At 52.2% G+C, this 16156-nt stretch overlaps 2 protein-coding genes across 4 annotated transcripts in view; both read right to left on the bottom strand.

Annotated features, from left to right (window-relative positions):
- Window positions 1–16156, bottom strand: part of DNAJB6 (DnaJ heat shock protein family (Hsp40) member B6) — a 51675-nt gene that overhangs the window by 16651 nt on the left and 18868 nt on the right. For 2 of the 3 annotated variants that reach the window (XM_088834790.1, XM_055421651.2), the window contains exons 2-8: window positions 15348–15437; window positions 14369–14478; window positions 12648–12707; window positions 11837–11947; window positions 2785–2916; window positions 1297–1438; window positions 818–888 (exon numbers count right to left, since the gene is read on the bottom strand). In XM_088834790.1, coding sequence (XP_088690916.1) covers window positions 818–888; window positions 1297–1438; window positions 2785–2916; window positions 11837–11947; window positions 12648–12707; window positions 14369–14478; window positions 15348–15412 — 691 coding nt within the window. In that variant the 5' untranslated portion in view covers window positions 15413–15437. The remainder of the gene's footprint in view (window positions 1–817; window positions 889–1296; window positions 1439–2784; window positions 2917–11836; window positions 11948–12647; window positions 12708–14368; window positions 14479–15347; window positions 15438–16156) is intronic. The other variant, XM_088834791.1, reaches the window with a different exon arrangement.
- LOC148778432 (uncharacterized) lies at window positions 2924–11822 on the bottom strand. The gene is made up of 2 exons (XM_088834792.1): window positions 9825–11822; window positions 2924–9005 (listed from the first exon to the last, which is right to left on the bottom strand). The coding sequence occupies exons 1-2, from the start codon at window positions 10096–10098 to the stop codon at window positions 8680–8682; spliced, it is 600 nt and encodes a 199-aa protein (XP_088690918.1). The 5' UTR covers window positions 10099–11822; the 3' UTR covers window positions 2924–8679.

Here is a 16156-nt window from a genome sequence, read left to right as displayed (position 1 = left end):
AATTTTCATACACTCTCCAAATACAACAAAGAACACATGTCAATGAGGTCCAGCGTCAGCCTCAGCGTCCTTCGCAGCAGAGCGAAGGCCTCTAGGAGCCCAGGCACGGAGTCACACACACAGGACAGGCCCCACTCAGGAAAGAATGCACCGAACACATTTGCATTTATTTTCTTTTTTTTTTTTTTAAAAGCAAATGACAAAGACCCAGTTTACCAGCTTAACTTTTTTAAACCTAAGCTTAACATTACATATTTAAACAATTGTCAAAACTTACTAAGTTGCCAGCATTCATGCACAACTGGAAAACATCCTCAATGCACATTAAACCAGAAATGTATTACCATTAATGTATTCATATTGTCACTACTAAATACTGAAAAAAACTGAGATTCCTTTGTGGAAGAGTCATCCTGGCCATGTTAACTTCACAGCAGGCTGAGACTACTCGGCTCGCGTTTCAAACAATGGAAAAGCAGTCCGTGCTGGTGTTAGAGGACGCAAGAATCACGGCCACCTGGGATTACGTTTAATAAAAAGCAAAGTGCATACAGAGATTTACAACAATTTTAAAGACAAATAAAATGGTCCTATCACGTGGTCCCAACAGTAAACTCAAAAGTCTATGACAAACGGGGCTCCGACGAGCTGTGTATAAATACTTTAGATTAGGTACAGTTATACTGAAAGTCGAGTTCGTCTGAAATCTTCAAAAAAACGTTCCTGTTAATCCTCGCATGGCGTGTGCCAGAGTTAGGGTTCTGCTACGCGCGTGCGGTCAGCTACTTGTTATCCAAGCGCAGCAGCTGCTCCTTACCATTTATCATCAAGGACTTTAACTGGCCGTCTTCTTCAACTTCCACCCTTTCTTGACCATTCTCGACAATCCTGTGGGAGGGGAGGCAAGGGGGATAAAACACATCTTAAAATCATAGTGTGAAATGAGTACACATATGTGAACCTGAATGCGTGTCTTTAGAGGACTTGCCATGGATAAAGCTGAAGTCACTGATTCGTGACTGTGGCTGAAGCTGACATCCTGAGCACAGACGGACGCCTCTGACTCTGAGCACCAGCCGTCACAATGGTCAGGTGCTACAGTGGACGCATGTCCATCCCAGCACAGCACTGCACACTAAATGGGGCAGTGTCCAATGTGTCACGCGAAGCACACGTTCCGAAGGAAAAGCTCTGACCGGAGACGGGACAAACAGCCCAGACATCCTGCCCTTCCCAGAGTGGCACTGGTGACGCCCCCCACACCCACGCATGAGAACACAGGCACCAGGCCCGCACCTTTTGGTGGTGATCTTCCTGCCGTTCACCACTTTCGTCGATGTAGATATGGACTTGAAGTTGCCCATCCCACTCCCGCCGAAGGCAGAGGAGGAGAACGCCGTGTGGCCTCCATGGCCTAGCGAGCCGAAAGAAGCAAACCCTGTAAGAGACAGCAGAGGGATCAGGGACGAGCGCAGCACGCACAGCCAGCCCGGGGAAGCAGATGCGCACCCCTGTGGGGCCGGGCCCTGCACAGACTGAGGGGCCGCCCGGGCACCTCCCCTACTGACGGGCCAGCACCCTGCCCCCAAGCATCTCACAGGATGGAGCAAACCCCACCACAGACTGGCACGTCCAACAAGCTTCTGCTGGCTCCTTGTAACTGTGACCACAGGGGATACAAATGTGAATCACCAAGAAGCTAAAATAATTTTAGCCCAAATACCACAGTTATCAGGAGAAGTATGGGTCTGGAGCTCATGGACTAATTTTCAGCTATGACGTGCTCACCTAGGACATGAAACCCTGATTTCAGAAGTCACAGCAAAGCAAGTCCACTCTGGGCTAGGGCTGAGGCTGCCCTGCCTGTTGGAGAGCCCGCTGCCTGTCCCATCCTGAATGCCCCCTTACAGCACAAACACACCTTCCACAGCCCTTCCCACGGCTCCTTAAAAGGGAGGACTGCATGCCACACACACTCCTTAAGTACTCTTTGACAGGTTTGCCCAGCTTTCTTTTCTTTGACTCTCCCTTAAAAAGCCTGGCATACTACATGGTATCTGAGGAGAGGACCTGCCGGCGGAAAGCACAGCTGCACCTGCCCTGGGTGACACAGCACCCCTGGCTTCGGAGGGGCAGAGTCTGGGAGCTGCATCCCCTGTGCCGCCCACAGAGCGTGTGACACACACACACAAGGGAGGCCGAGAACCGACAGAGGAACTGGGTGAGCATCCGAGAAGAGCTGAGAGGCTAACTCTCCACATGAAACGCGGCTGCGCCACGCTGCGTGCCCAACTCCAGCTGATGGATGGCCTCCGGTCGCCAGCCAGTGCCACGCGCCAGGCCGCAGACTTCACCAGAAGACTCCATGGCTCCCAGTACACGCAGGCACTACACAGCCTCAGCTCCTGATCCCGTCAACCTGGACTCCCCTAGGACACGTCTTTTGTGTTTGTTTTAAATTGCCAAGGTTAGATTAAAAAGGATTTAATGAGATTATCTGAGTTGTTTCAGTTATTTATCCCAAAACCTCACTCCTTTTAACCAAGAATTTCATTAAATACTGGCCTTTAATAGTTAAGATTAGAAATAGGTTCTCAAGCATAACATTCTTGGGAACATTAGGGAAAAAAATGTGGGTTACTAAGCAAAGATTTGTATACACACAAACAGTGGTGAATCTAAGCTGTTCCACAAAAGGCATGCGCACACTGCAAAGTGCCCTAAATGAAACAAGCCTGCACTGGCGTCGGCTCAGACACCAGGGTAAATCTGAGGGTGCAGTACCTGTATCAAAGGAAGGAAACGCTCCTCCAAAGGAGGGAAATCCTCTGAAAGCAGAGAAGAACGAGCCCGTGCCTTGGCTCCGGCTTCCGCGGGGGCCCCTTCGATTCCCAAAGAAGTCCTCAAACGGGTCTTCTAAAAAGAAACGGAAGTGCTTAGTGAAACCCTGACCCCAGGGTGCTTCTCCACAGGAGAGCTGCAAAGGGAATGTGGGCAATGCCTCCTGACACTGTTCCAGCAGGAGCAAAGCTTCTCCACAGTGCAGCTCACCTTCAGAGCACCACAGTACATCTAACCCGCGGCTTTGCTGCGATTTCCGAGACTCACCTAAAAACAGAACACGACACATCTCAACATAAAGCTCGAGGTCATCAATACGTACCACAGAGCTGGGCAGAGCTGCGAACAGAGCTCTTCACACGAGGCTCTTCCTGGTGGCTATGCTCAGTCAATGAGCACTTACTGAGAACATGATCATGCAAACTTTAAAAAAAATTCACCGGGGTTCCCTGTTAAATTCACCATGAAATCACTCAGTGCTGCACTTCTCCGAGGAAATGGGAATTCTTTGAGAAATGAACACAAGGACTCCTGATAGATGGTTAAGAGAAAAGCGCCCATGACGCAGAAACAAGAGAACCAGCATGGCATGTTTCTAACCCAAGGCAAGCGCGTACAAAGCAGGAGATCGATGCACTGGAGCAGCGAAAGGAGAAGAAAAGGAAACAGAACAAGTTGGTGAGCACAAAACCAAGCAGAGACCACGGTTCACAGTGCACCCGTGCTTACAGACGCGCCGTGAGAAGGCCCCACGTAACCCGCAATGACCTGAGGCAGACCCGAGCTTATGGAACGCTCAGAGTGGGGACGGGGAAGCAGGCGGAAAAACTACAAGCGTTTCTTAAGAGAGCCGTTAAAAGTGCAGGAAGGCAGGTCTGAAGAAGCAGGCGTTTAGAAAGCATGGTCACTGGTAGCTTCTTCAGAGATCCAGAAAGAAGGCAGGGAAGGGAGGAGGATCCAACAGGAACAAGCCTAATGCAGACACTGCTCCACCAGCCCCATGGGGAGCCGGGGCCCGGGGCAGTGCTGGGAGGGAAGTGCTGCCGCTAACAGGACGGGGCCCAGAGGCTGCTGCACCGCAGTTCCCGCGTTCCACAGCAAGTGCCACCGTGTGAGACCCAACTTGAAGAAAGTCACTTAGACCAGCTGCTTTGTGAACACAGCTAACAGTCGCATTATCACCATATGCAGAAGCATACATACAAAGTTTAATCATAAACTTTAAACATTTTATACATCTCGAGAGAGGCTTCACCCTGTTCAAATAAAATCCAAGCGTTCTGTAAGTTACTTTTCACCTCATCCTCATCAGGGGTCTACACAGCAACACTGACACACTTTCCATTCATCCAATCACAAGACAGCAGGTAGTTAACACTCATGTTACAACCACCAGGTCCAGGCACAGATGCGGCGAGTGCAGTCTGAACTCAGTGTGACCGCCTTCTCAAGCAGCAGTCACGAAGAAGAACCACATGAGCAACCTTCAGACACTCACTCGGACGTGAGCTCCTAAACCACAGGTCTTCCGCAGGCTCCCAATTTAGTTACACAGTTTGTGTCCGCCTGCAATGTTCCTTTCATTACTGCTCTAACAATTTGTTTCCTTATAATTTAAGGTTCATACAGCAACTGAAATCTTCAAAACTCTTCATAAAACTCCTGGAACCAAGTTAAACCAGTGTCCATTTGATACCACCATTAAATGGTTTTAATTTGTTTACATGAAGCTAAATGAACTTTCATAATTATAAAATCACCTTGTTCAGAAGTTACTTCAAAAGATGGTTGAATAACATTATAAGAATAAGGCCAGTTGGGTTTTCAGTTACATTTGTTTTCTTGTATTCTTTCATTTTGGAAGTCTTTTACCTTGCACATTTTTCTACTATACAGCCTAAATATGGATTTTTACAATTCCAGTAGCCACTGAATTTTAACGTGTAATTTCAGATAGTAAAGTCACAATAGTTAACCCTAAAAATGAAAAATCTCATCTGTAAGTCACGGTGACACTAAAAAACAAATTTTTTTTAAAAAACTCATGATTATGATAATGTGTTAACAGGAGCCACTCTGAGACCAGCATTCTGATCTCCCATCACAGGCTGCTGTGGGTGTGGAGAAAAGGTGGCGTTGAGCTTCCGGGCTTCCCAGGCAGCTCAGTGGTAAAGAATCTGCCTGCCAATGCAGGAGATGTGGGTTTGATCCCTGGGTTGGGAAGATCCTCTGAAGGAGAAAATGGAAACCCACTCCTGAATTCCAGGAGCCTGGCAGACTACAGTTCATGTGTCACAAAAGAATCGGACGTGACTGAGCACGTCATAAGTTTTCACACCCTTCAGCCTCCAAGCTAAACACAATAGTTAAAGACCCTCTCATCCAGCAATTCAATCTTACTTCCGGGACATCAACTCATCAAACATGGAAATAACTTACTAAAGGGCCCCCAAGCTTTTACAGTGAAAATTGAAAATTACCTAATTACATAATTTTCCAGTATACAAATGGAGAGCACGTTAAATGAAGGTTTTTGAAGGGTCATCAGGTTTAAGCTTCAGAAAAAATACACATCACAACTCTAACATCTGAAAAGCACTCACAGTGGGCTTTCAACTGGTGACAAGACAAAGGCCGGTTCCCCACGTGTCCTTTTATCTCATTTATGTTTTCCAAAATCTTATGTTCAGTCTGTATAGTTATTATCTCTGAGATTAAAGGGGTAAAAACTGCATTTATCTTGCAGTAAATTTGAATCAGACATAACCAAACATGCTGCCAAGGACGTGTTTGATGTCACTCCACCAGGCGCCCAGAACCACCCCACCAGCCGAGGTGCTGCTGAGGGCACAGGGACGCGGCGGGGGTGGAGGTGCGGCTGAGGGCAGGAGCACAGGTCCTGTCTGAAGCAGGCCCCAGCTGCCCAGAGCTACAGCCTGCCGCTGCTCTGGGCCCACTGTGCGCCGTGTTCACACTACTGCCCGGAGCTACAGCCTGCCGCTGTTCTGGCCCTACTGTGCGCGTGTTCACACTACTGCCCGGAGCTACAGCCTGCCACTGCTCTGGGCCCACTGTGCGCGTGTTCATACTACTGCACCCAGCTGTATCTTCCTGCCTGTTTACACCCTGCCACAGCACAGCAAACACAGCTCTGTGTCAGAGTCTCAGCAGGGCCCCTCCAGGAGAGGCTGGCGCCTGGACCTCACCTCCTACTTGGGAAAGGTCAACGTGTTCTCCACAACACGCACATTCCTTATCAAGTTTGGCTCAATTGTGACCTTGCTATGGTCTGCTGGAGATGAATTATGGTTGAAGGAGATGGTGCGTGTAGATGTCAAGGAGTGGACAAATTCTGTGTTCAGTGAAGGGGCCACCTTGAGGGTATTCTCAGATGACAGGAACGTGTGGATCAGCCGGCCGCGGGGAGCACACTGGCCTCCCAGCGTGAATGTGCCCCTCCCATCACGCGTGGGCTGAACAGACCATAAGGCCAACGCTTCCCACAAACATAAGAGCCTTCACCCGTCCGACGGCCTCTGACCCGGAACAGTGCTGGTTCTTCACCCTGATGACCTTCGGAGTCAAACCGGGACACTGGCCCGCAGATCTGGAAGGTGTGTGTCCTCATAATCAAACAAGTCCATGATTATGCTAAACTTCTGACAGAGAGAAAGAGGCACACCCTGCTGGGTCTGTCTCTAGGGAGAACCTAAACGCAGAATTTACAAGTCTGTCACAGAGCACATGTGTCACATGTGTTCAGCCAGGTCCTTTCCTGCAACAATGCTGCACCACAGGATACAGACATGCGGAAACAGGCCCATGTCCAGCCTGTTAAGTTAATGAAGACTTAACTCTTTCGGTTCCCTGTTCTAGGTTTCCTGGATAAACACTCCTCTGTAATCTTACATGGTCCTGGCTCTTCTCAGAAATACTAAGTCAAATCCACTAAGCTTGCAAAATACCTAAGTAATAATGTCAAACTTATGACAAAAAATACATTAACTGAATGCTGTAAAAAAACAACACAAAACATGTCACAAATGTTTATACAAGCACATACACGCAAGAAGACTTAAAGGGAAAACTAAGTGAAAGACGTTTAGAGCCGTGCACGCTTCCAGGAGCAGAGCTCAGCGCCTGACTGAGGGCACGCACCCCTCGGTCCTGAAGGAGGCGCAATGAAGGCCCGCAGGTCCTGTCCTCACGGAGCTCACGACCCAGTCCCCAGGCCACACAGACACACACACAACTGCACAACGAAGGAAAACACCACAGACTCTTAACAAGCACCCTGAGCATTTCAAACGAAGCAAACCAGCCACACCACTACAGCCTCGACGCTAAGCCGCAGCAACCCTGAGGACACGGCGACACGTGGACGTCAAGAGCCACGACCGCAGACAGACGCCAGCGTGGGCACCCCTGCACCAACCCCACGCCACAAGCCAAGACCAAAACACCCCTTCCAACAACTCAAAGTTTATAACGCTTTCTTCTATCATATTCAGAAGCAGAAAACAACATATCTGAAAAAGATCTGAAATAAACAAACGTAAGTGACTCAGAAACAGCCATGGGTGACACAAGGCTGGAACCCTGGTGGGCAGGGCTTTGGGGCACTTCTCCATGGCTGACCCAATATCTGGGTGGTGCCTGGCAGTGAACGGCAACCCTGGAATTAATACCTGCTAAATGAACATCACTGCGCACACAACTTTATTACAAAATGTAATTTCTAATTACACTACAGGTCTAGTTGGAACACTATTTTCTAACAGTTACAAAAACCTATCCAAGCCAAGGATGCCAAGCACATGCAAGGGATCCAGACCCCCTACTTTAGTCGTGATGGAGGCTGGGATCCCTGCAACTCTACGCCTCACCTAGGAGCTGTGATGGCCAGGACAACCCACCCCCCTCAGCCACAGGGACCACCGTACCAGGAGGAAGGAGTCCAGCCTGGACTCCTGCATGGACTCGGGAAGCTCCGCCATGGGGGAGCCAGGAAGGCCATTAAAGTCTCAAAACCAACTCTGGATTCCCAGAGAGACCATACAAAGCCTGGGGCCTGGCCACTGCTCTCGTGGCCCAGAAAACAACTCTGAGAGTGACCTTCTCAGAAGCCTTTCCCCTCCCTGTCGAGGGCGGAGGTGGTAGGACCAGAAGGCCCATCTGCCCGGCACCTACCCACACGGAACTGTCCTGAAACAGCAGCTCCATCCCCAACAGGAGGAGGTCCCAGCCACTGATGGGCCCGGCCAGCCCAGCACCCCTCAGCCAAGGGGACAGGGGCTCAGCAGGGCCATCGCAGTCACTGAGCCACAGGGGAGTGACCCCCAGGAGGGGTCATCACACCTGCCCTGCCCCCACAGCCACAGGCTCCGTTTCCCACCTGTGGCTTCTCTCAGCAGCACAATTTCACCAGTGCCTGCTTCCAAACAACGCTGCCTCCAAGCTGAGCGGACGACTGTCTACATGCCACAGGATGCACAGGGTCCCCCACGATGGCCCGCGACCCTGGCCATCTGCCTCTGGCGGGAGGCAGGGCCACTTCAGACAAGCAGGCGGCCCCCGTCCCGTGTCACTCCTGTCCACCTAGGAAAGGACACGCGGACGTGCAGAGGAGACACCGTGCAAAGACACAGTGGCTGTCCAAGGCGGCCAGAGCAGCGGGAGACCCCCGGGGAAGGGCCCAGGCCCAGGAGCCCTCAGACCGCCAGCCTCAGGTCTGCAGCTCGGCTCTCACGCATGGACGGCGCTGCCCCTCCCGAGCCCCCAGTGCCCTCGGGGGCTGCAGGGAGCCATCCAGCACAGCTTGGTCATGGAAACTTTATTCTAGAGGCTCTGCTCAAGCGGCCGCCCGCGGGGCAGCGGCAGGGCCTCGGGCTCGGGCCCACTGTCCTCACTCAGCAGCTCCTCACACTCCTCGATGAGCTCCTCCGGGTCCCCTGGGCTGGCCTCGTCCTCACTGGAGATGAACTCCAAGTCCTCACTGGGGAGCTCGCCCCCGCCCAGGCTAGCGCCCTCGCTGGGCTCGTTATCACTAGAGAGGTCGAGCTCCTCGCTGGACACCACGTCCAGCGCCTCACTGTCCTCGCTCGTGCTCTCCGCCACCGCCTCCTCTTCAGGCTCCAACTCCTCGCTGGCTGCCTCCTCGAACCCTGGAGGGAGAACGACCGGCTCACTACTCTCCAGCGCAGCGCCTGGCACTCGGCGGGCCTGCCTGGCTCGTCCCTTCCTCTCCCGTCACCCCAGCACCGGCCGGACACGAGGGGCCGCCGGCCAACGTGAACATGCTCCCAGGGAAGCTCCCGGCTTCAGAGCTGAGTCACAGACACGCCTCCCACATGGTGGCTCCTGCTAGGACTCTAGGGCTCAGTGGCTCTTCCATCTGAGAACATCATTTTACTAACACCATCCTTCAGTGATAAACCAAGGAAGGGATCGCCGTAATTTAAAGTAATATGATCCCTACACTTGAATGTTTCCAAAGGAGGCTCTCCGAGGGCTGGGGGCAGTCAGCGAGCCCCGCCAGCAGCCCTCCGTCTCAGAGCCAGGCTGCGCTGAGTGCCTCAGTTGGCTCCTCCCCCGACTCCTGGGCCCGCGGCCTCTGCCCACAGCGGGCATGCCTCACAATGAACACGGTCCCCAGGCACAAGACTCAGTCCTTCCCACCAGCTCTCCACTTCTTCAAGGTCCCTCCCCTTTCATCTGGGCCATCTGATATCAGACACGGGGTTTTACATTCCCATAAATGCAAAGCGAAGCTCAGAATGTCTTTTAACAGACTTTGAGCTACTTTTTTCTGGAAAATGGGAGAGGAAAATAGTTGGTCGTGTGGAAAATTCAGACAAAAACTAGCACACTCCTCTAAATGGACACCATCACAGGGCTGACGTGCCTGCCGAGAAGCTCGAGCTCCGTGCTGCTGGAGCAGAGCACCCTCAGCCCTACATCCACCAGCCCTGCTCCCAACATACCGCCGGCGGGCTGCACTGTCACTCCATACACGTAGTAGCCGCAGGGCAGCTTCTCCTCCTGTGTGAAAATCCTGAGAGCCTGAAAATGGAAGTCCCCTAGGACACCTACAAGAATGGATTGGAGAGGCATCACTGCCACGGGGACCCCAAGAAATGAGGCAACTGCTGTGCAGAGCGCGTGCGTCTCCGAGTCCCGGCAGAGGCCAAGGGGCTCATCCCCCAACGGACTCCGAACCCAGGAGAAGAAATCTCCACCCAGCGTCCCGCAAACCATAACTCTTCTGACTCAAGTTCACAGGCACACCAAGATTTCCTCGTGCACAGATCTCAACTCAGCAGTCGTGAGGGCAGTGCTCACAGGGGCAAAGCCGCACTGCTCACTCTTCCACCCCCAACCACCCTCTGCGCCCCTCTGCACTCCAGAAAGACCTGCTCGAGGAAAACCGTGCTCAGTGAAAAAGCTTGACCTGTCAGATTGTTTCCCCCAAGAAAAACACAATCTGGCTACCATTACACATTGAGGACTCTTTCCTGACAATCTTTTTTAAAAAAACCACCCTGCGCCAGAGCTGGTGTGAGCAGGCCAGCCTTGAGTGTGGAGAGACAGCCTGCCCTGCCCTCCTCAGCCTGAGGGACCCTCCATCCCCGGCTCAAGGGGGCAGACTCCTGGCCAGCTTCACCGGACACTACCCTGCTCCCCCAAAACACATCAGGAGCTTGCTAAAAGTTTTAATAAGACACCAAGGTAATTTTAAGGCAGAAAAGTCATTAAAACTCTTCTGTGTTTTCCTTACAGTAATATTTCCTACAATTATAAAGGACAATTAATAAAGAACGTAATTAATTTCATATGATACTTATAGGGAGCCTTCCCAATATGTCTTTACTGCAGCAGTAATTAATGCAAAAAAAGCCTTCAAAACAGATGAGTCTCTTCCCCCACCCCTAACACTCCCCTGCTTAGCCTTTGTTGTTGTATTTTATACACTAACATATACACACCCATCCTCCCCAAGCCACTCTCTCACAAAGTAAGCAGTGCCACAGTAAGCACTGAGCACGGTCTCTGAACCCCCGCGGGGAGCACCGGAGGGACTGTGCCCTGTGAAGGACCCACGCCTACCGGACACAGCAGCGCCTTGCTCCTCCCCATGCAGCAGCGTGCAGGGTCCGGCTCCCCTGTGTTATCTGCAGACACAACTGCTCTTCCTGCTGCCCTCCTGAGGGGTTACAGCAGATGTCTTTTCAACCAGGCTCCAGGCAGTGAAGGAGCAGACACAGGGCGCTGTCTCCCCACCCAGGGGCCAGAGAAACAGACGTAGTGGTGCACACGGCAAGCAGCCCAGCTCACCACCACTGCCAACAGCAGACCCTGCCACGCGTTCCTGCCACGCCGCCTCGCATCGGGTACCAGGGCCCGGAGGCCAGCGGCTGGGAACCCTCTCTGACATCACAGCGAAGAGCAGCCAGAGCAGCAAGGTCTCCTGGCAAAGCTATTCGCAAAGACAGATACTTGTGATGCCTTGCTCTAGAAGTGTCCTTTCTTTCCAAGAACTGCAAACTCAACAGTCCTAACACCACAATCAGAAAACAAAAGACAAGTTTATGGATCAAATGTCTTCTGAGCAACATCTGCCTTGAGGCTGAGTGTTTTCAATCAGACTCCTACACGGGAAATTCAGAGAATTCATTGTCCGACCAGGAGCAGCCCCACCTCCTTCCCACTGCAGAGGAAGCTAATGAGAGTGAAACACACAGCCAAGGACACAACGCATTCAAACCTTTATTATGCTCACGGGCAAGGTATAAACTCCACAGTCACACCCTCACCCTGTTAACGTGCAAGGTATAAATGCTGAGACACCCCCCAAAGGAAGAGGGGAAAGGCTTCGGTTAAACACGTGCGCTGCTCAAACAGCAAGTTTAAGGACAAGCGACACGGTGGTGAAACGGAAAGGGCGTGGCCATCTTCGTGAACCTTACACAAACGGCGACCCAGACGATGAACTTACCGAAGAAGTCGAATGAAAATGGGTCCCTTCCACCAAAAAATTCCCTGAAGACGTCATCTGGGTTTCGGAATGTGAAGCCAAACTCAAACGGACTGTCAAAGTGACTTCCACCTACAGAAGCAAGCACAGCTCAGTCAGGGACTCCCACGCGGCAGACACACACACACTGTCTACACGTTACTACACGCACCCTGACCCAAAGAAGGAAAAAGTTTCATAAACCTGAAGCACGCTCAAGTCCTGCTGAGAGCAAAGCCTGCTGCGCTGGGAGCTGGGAAATGCGTGCAGGTCAACATCCCCGAGCCACACGCGTGCCAAGGACTCCCACCAACTCTGGATGTGTCACCAGTGCATAGTATTTCAGGCTCAGAAACAAGTGCTCAGGCGTGTGTACAGGAGGTCTGAAGCGTGCGTGTCCAAACGCCAACCATGGAGCTTGCAGGACAGGTTACTGCATAATTTTTTATCAAAAACACAAACATCTAAGCCTCACCACCAGAGGTAGGTAGTTTGGTGGTTATTTAGTTTTTTGACACAACATCCAGTATTGATCTCAGGGTACAAACTCATCGTGTGTTATGGTGAGGTTTTACATTATTTCCTATCTACAAAAGGTACACCAGTATGTACTTTCTAGTACAAGGATTTCAACAGGCCTTTTCCAGGCTATCAACTTCTCCTTCCTCTCCCCAGTTGAGCCTACTCTCCAAACTGCATTCATATCTGACAGACTGAACCCCCGTGAGACTGTGTCATCAGGCCGCCTCCTCTCGCCGCAAGGCCAGAGAGAGACCAGTGCGCACACACGTACCTCCACCGCCGCCGTTCAATCCTTCTTTGCCATATCTGTCATAGATGTCCCGTTTTTTAGCTATAAATTTAAAAAGACAAGTCAGTAAAGACCAAGTTCTCTTCCTCAAATTCAATAGAGCGTTTCTGAAGCTATAAACCAAAGACCCACCACAGCTCTCAAGGTCCACACTTAGTTTTGAAAAGCTAGGACTCCCTGACTGTAAATGAAAATGGGAAGCAGGAACACTTGAGGGCATCAAAGGCTGGTGGGCTGCATTCCCCGGGGTCGCAAAGATCTGGCTGCAACTTAGGAAATGAACAACAACTACCTTAAAGAACACCTCAGAATACTTTTAAGTAAAGCGTAAAAGACTTATTTCAAAAAAACAAAACAAAACGTATTTCACTCTACTGCTCAAGGCGTGCCCGTGCACTCCATCGAAACCCCACTACAGAGCCGCAAAGCGACTCCACCGCAGACATGGACCTGACTACAAAGTCCAGCTCGGGGAGAAGACCCATGGCATGACAAGCAGCAGGACAGGGCCTCGGCGAGGGCAGAAAGGGCCACACTGAGCCAGCCCACAGCCTGGTCGGACCCCCAGGAAGGCAGCAGCCCGCCCAAGCCCCGACAATGGTTCTCGAGCAAGAACAGTGACAGTGCAGCCCTGCTCAGACACACAGGCTCTGCAGACACACTGTGTGTGGCAAGTACCGGGGTCACGGGGACACAAGTGTGGAAGCAAGCTACCAGCAGCCAGGGTGGGCATCAGAGCCGTAAGAACAGTAACTGTGCATCTGTGCCAGTAACTCCTGGAACTGAAGGCTTCCTAAGGAAGCATGAATATACTCCCCCTTACAAAAACACACAAAACGCAGCATTTTCATGGGAGTTTAAAGGTTCTGCTGCTACCAAAACTCATGTTTGACATTTGAATTTACTTCTCAAATTCTCTAACGTTCTTGGTCTGTGAATCCACAAATCTGGGAGTGCGGGATCAGGCACACAGACAGGACAGTGACAGTCAATGACAAAGATGCTCATGAAGGAGGATGGCCAGGCCGCCTTTCACAATAGAGCAGGTGTGAGTCTCCCCCAGTCAGTGACTCCACCTCTGGTCTTTTAAGCGCCTCGGCCGCTATTCACACCAGGTCATTCAGGACTGCTTCCTGGCAAGGTGCTATCAGTACTTTTCCCATTTTCTCACAATTTTCCACAGTCCACTCCCTGCCCCAAAGCTTTTCTTACCAAGAACCCAAAGTCTGGCCAACACCCTCTGTACGACCCAGGAAACTCAACCAACAGACCTGAGCTTGCAGTGCCATTCAACTCCTAACTCTAACGGGGCAGGGAAATGTACAAGCTGTGGAGTCCAAACCGCAGCTGTGTGCGTAGCACCTGAATTCCCAAAACGCAGGAGGGCCTTCCAAGGAGGAGGCCAGCACCTCAGCACAGGGTGCTCAGGAGGGCAACAGGGGTGAGAAAGCACGACACCCCAAGCCAGGCGGCCTCCAACGCCAGGCAGTGACGGGGACTGGCTGCCCCCTTACAGAGCGGCCCAGGAGACTCCTCGTCTCCAAGGCGCCCGCAGCACTCACAGGGCCTTATGGGAGGCTGACAGGGACGGACACCCAGTCTGCCCAGAAAACCCCCCTCACCCAAACCTGCCCCAAGCCCCTCGGCCAGGCCTCCCTCTGCAGGCCCCGCCCGGGGGCACAGCCCCCACGCACCCCACTCACCGTCTGACAACACCTCATACGCCTCAGCTACTTGCTTGAATTTTCTCTCCGCTTCTTCTTTGTTCTCAGGATTTTTATCTGGGTGCCACTTCAGTGCCAGTTTCCGATATCTTAAAAAGGAGTTAAGGGCACCGATCACATCCCACGTCCAGGGTGGTGTCTCATGCGTCACATGAAGCAAACATTTCAAAGCAAAAGCTCGAAGCGGAGACCAGACAGTCGTGGCACACACCCTGCCCTTCCCCCAGGGGTAGCACCAGCAACGCCCCCCCACCACACCCACGCAGGAGAGCACAGACGCCAGGCCCACCCCTCCTGGTGGTGATCTTCACGCCATTCACACCTTATTTAAGAAGGGTCAGTTACTGCACCACGCCGTTCCTGGCTGTGACCATGCGCAGTGTGAGAAATCCCACAGCCCACGGTAACACAGCTAAAATACCATGATGTTCTGCTATACATTAATACCAAGAATTAAATAGATCTCGGTTTACCCTGAGAGCTGCCTGTGACCTGAGACTTGCCTCAGGTGCGTCCCTAGGGCCAGGCGCTGGTCACAGCTGCAAGGACACAGTGGTGCAGGGCTCAAACACCATCATGGACCCGAACCGGTCACACGACGGGGACTGGAAGCACCCCACTGAGGATGTAGCGGCGACACCCGTGAGCGCCAAGGCTGCTCCGCCTCTAAGGCCAACATCGAAGTTGTCTGGGCTGATTTCATAGCCTCAGTGAGTCTTCTATCTAATTCCAGCAGAAATGGAATCCACGTCCCAAGATGAAGTGCCAGAAGCCTTCTCCCTGAATGACAGGTGGGCCTAGGTCTAAAGAGGTACAAGCTAACTTGTTAACTGCTATCTAACATTCAAACTAGACTGCAGCAGAAACTCAGCATGCAAACTGCCATTCGGTTTCCACAGGCCATGTAAAGTCACACCACAGGTGCACAGATGCACTCTTTCAGAACACGATTACTTACGCCTTTTTAATATCCTCAGCCGAGGCATGTCTCTGCACGCCTAGAACTTCATAGTAATCCACCATGTTTTAACAGGCTGCTGAACGAGTCCTGCAATCAGAAATCCACGGTCAGTGACGAGACGGCCCAGGCTGGGCTGGTAGCGGGGGTACAGGGTGGGGGAACGGAGCAGGAGGTGGGAGATGTCACATCACCTGGGCACTAACCACCAGCCTGTCGGCCCAGAGCCTCATGTGGGAGCCGCTTCCAAGTCTCACACCCTAAGACCCTTCCTGATGTAGGAAAAAACGTTCTGAAATAGGCTAAGAATAGCCTCAACTAAATAAAACCAACAGGTGACTCTGTAGCAGCCTTGGGGCCCGCTGCCCACCAGCTGCCAGGCCCCTGGTCCAGACCGACCAGAGCGTCGTCCCCTCCTCACATCCTGTGCCAGGCGCTGGGCAGGACTGCAGCCACCTGACGGACACCTTGTGCCTGGCCTGGGGATGCCACAAGGAACCGCAGACACCGTCCACCACAGGCTGCCCCTGCCAGCTCTGACTCGGGGCTATTCCTGTGACTGCCTCCCAGGCCCCCAGCATCTGACGTGGAAACAAACACAGCCATCACCCTGCTGGCAGTGCAGGGAGAGGGCAGCCTCGGAGTGGGCCTGCAGGGACTCACAGGACAGGAACCCCTGCGTCCACCTCCTCTACAAAGATGGGGGCTCAAGTCACACACCAATCACGACCGACACACCTGCCACCTCTCAAGATGTTAAGTCCAGCAAACGTTCGTCTTTAATCTGACTGGTGAGTCACCTCATTAAA

Source organism: Moschus berezovskii, chromosome 3 (genome assembly GCF_049115385.1).
Source record: "Moschus berezovskii isolate FMDL1 chromosome 3, NW_MosBer_1.0, whole genome shotgun sequence".
Lineage (NCBI taxonomy): Eukaryota > Metazoa > Chordata > Mammalia > Artiodactyla > Moschidae > Moschus > Moschus berezovskii.
The sequence above is the reverse complement of the archived record's forward strand: the minus strand, read 5'-3'. Positions and strand labels throughout refer to the sequence as shown.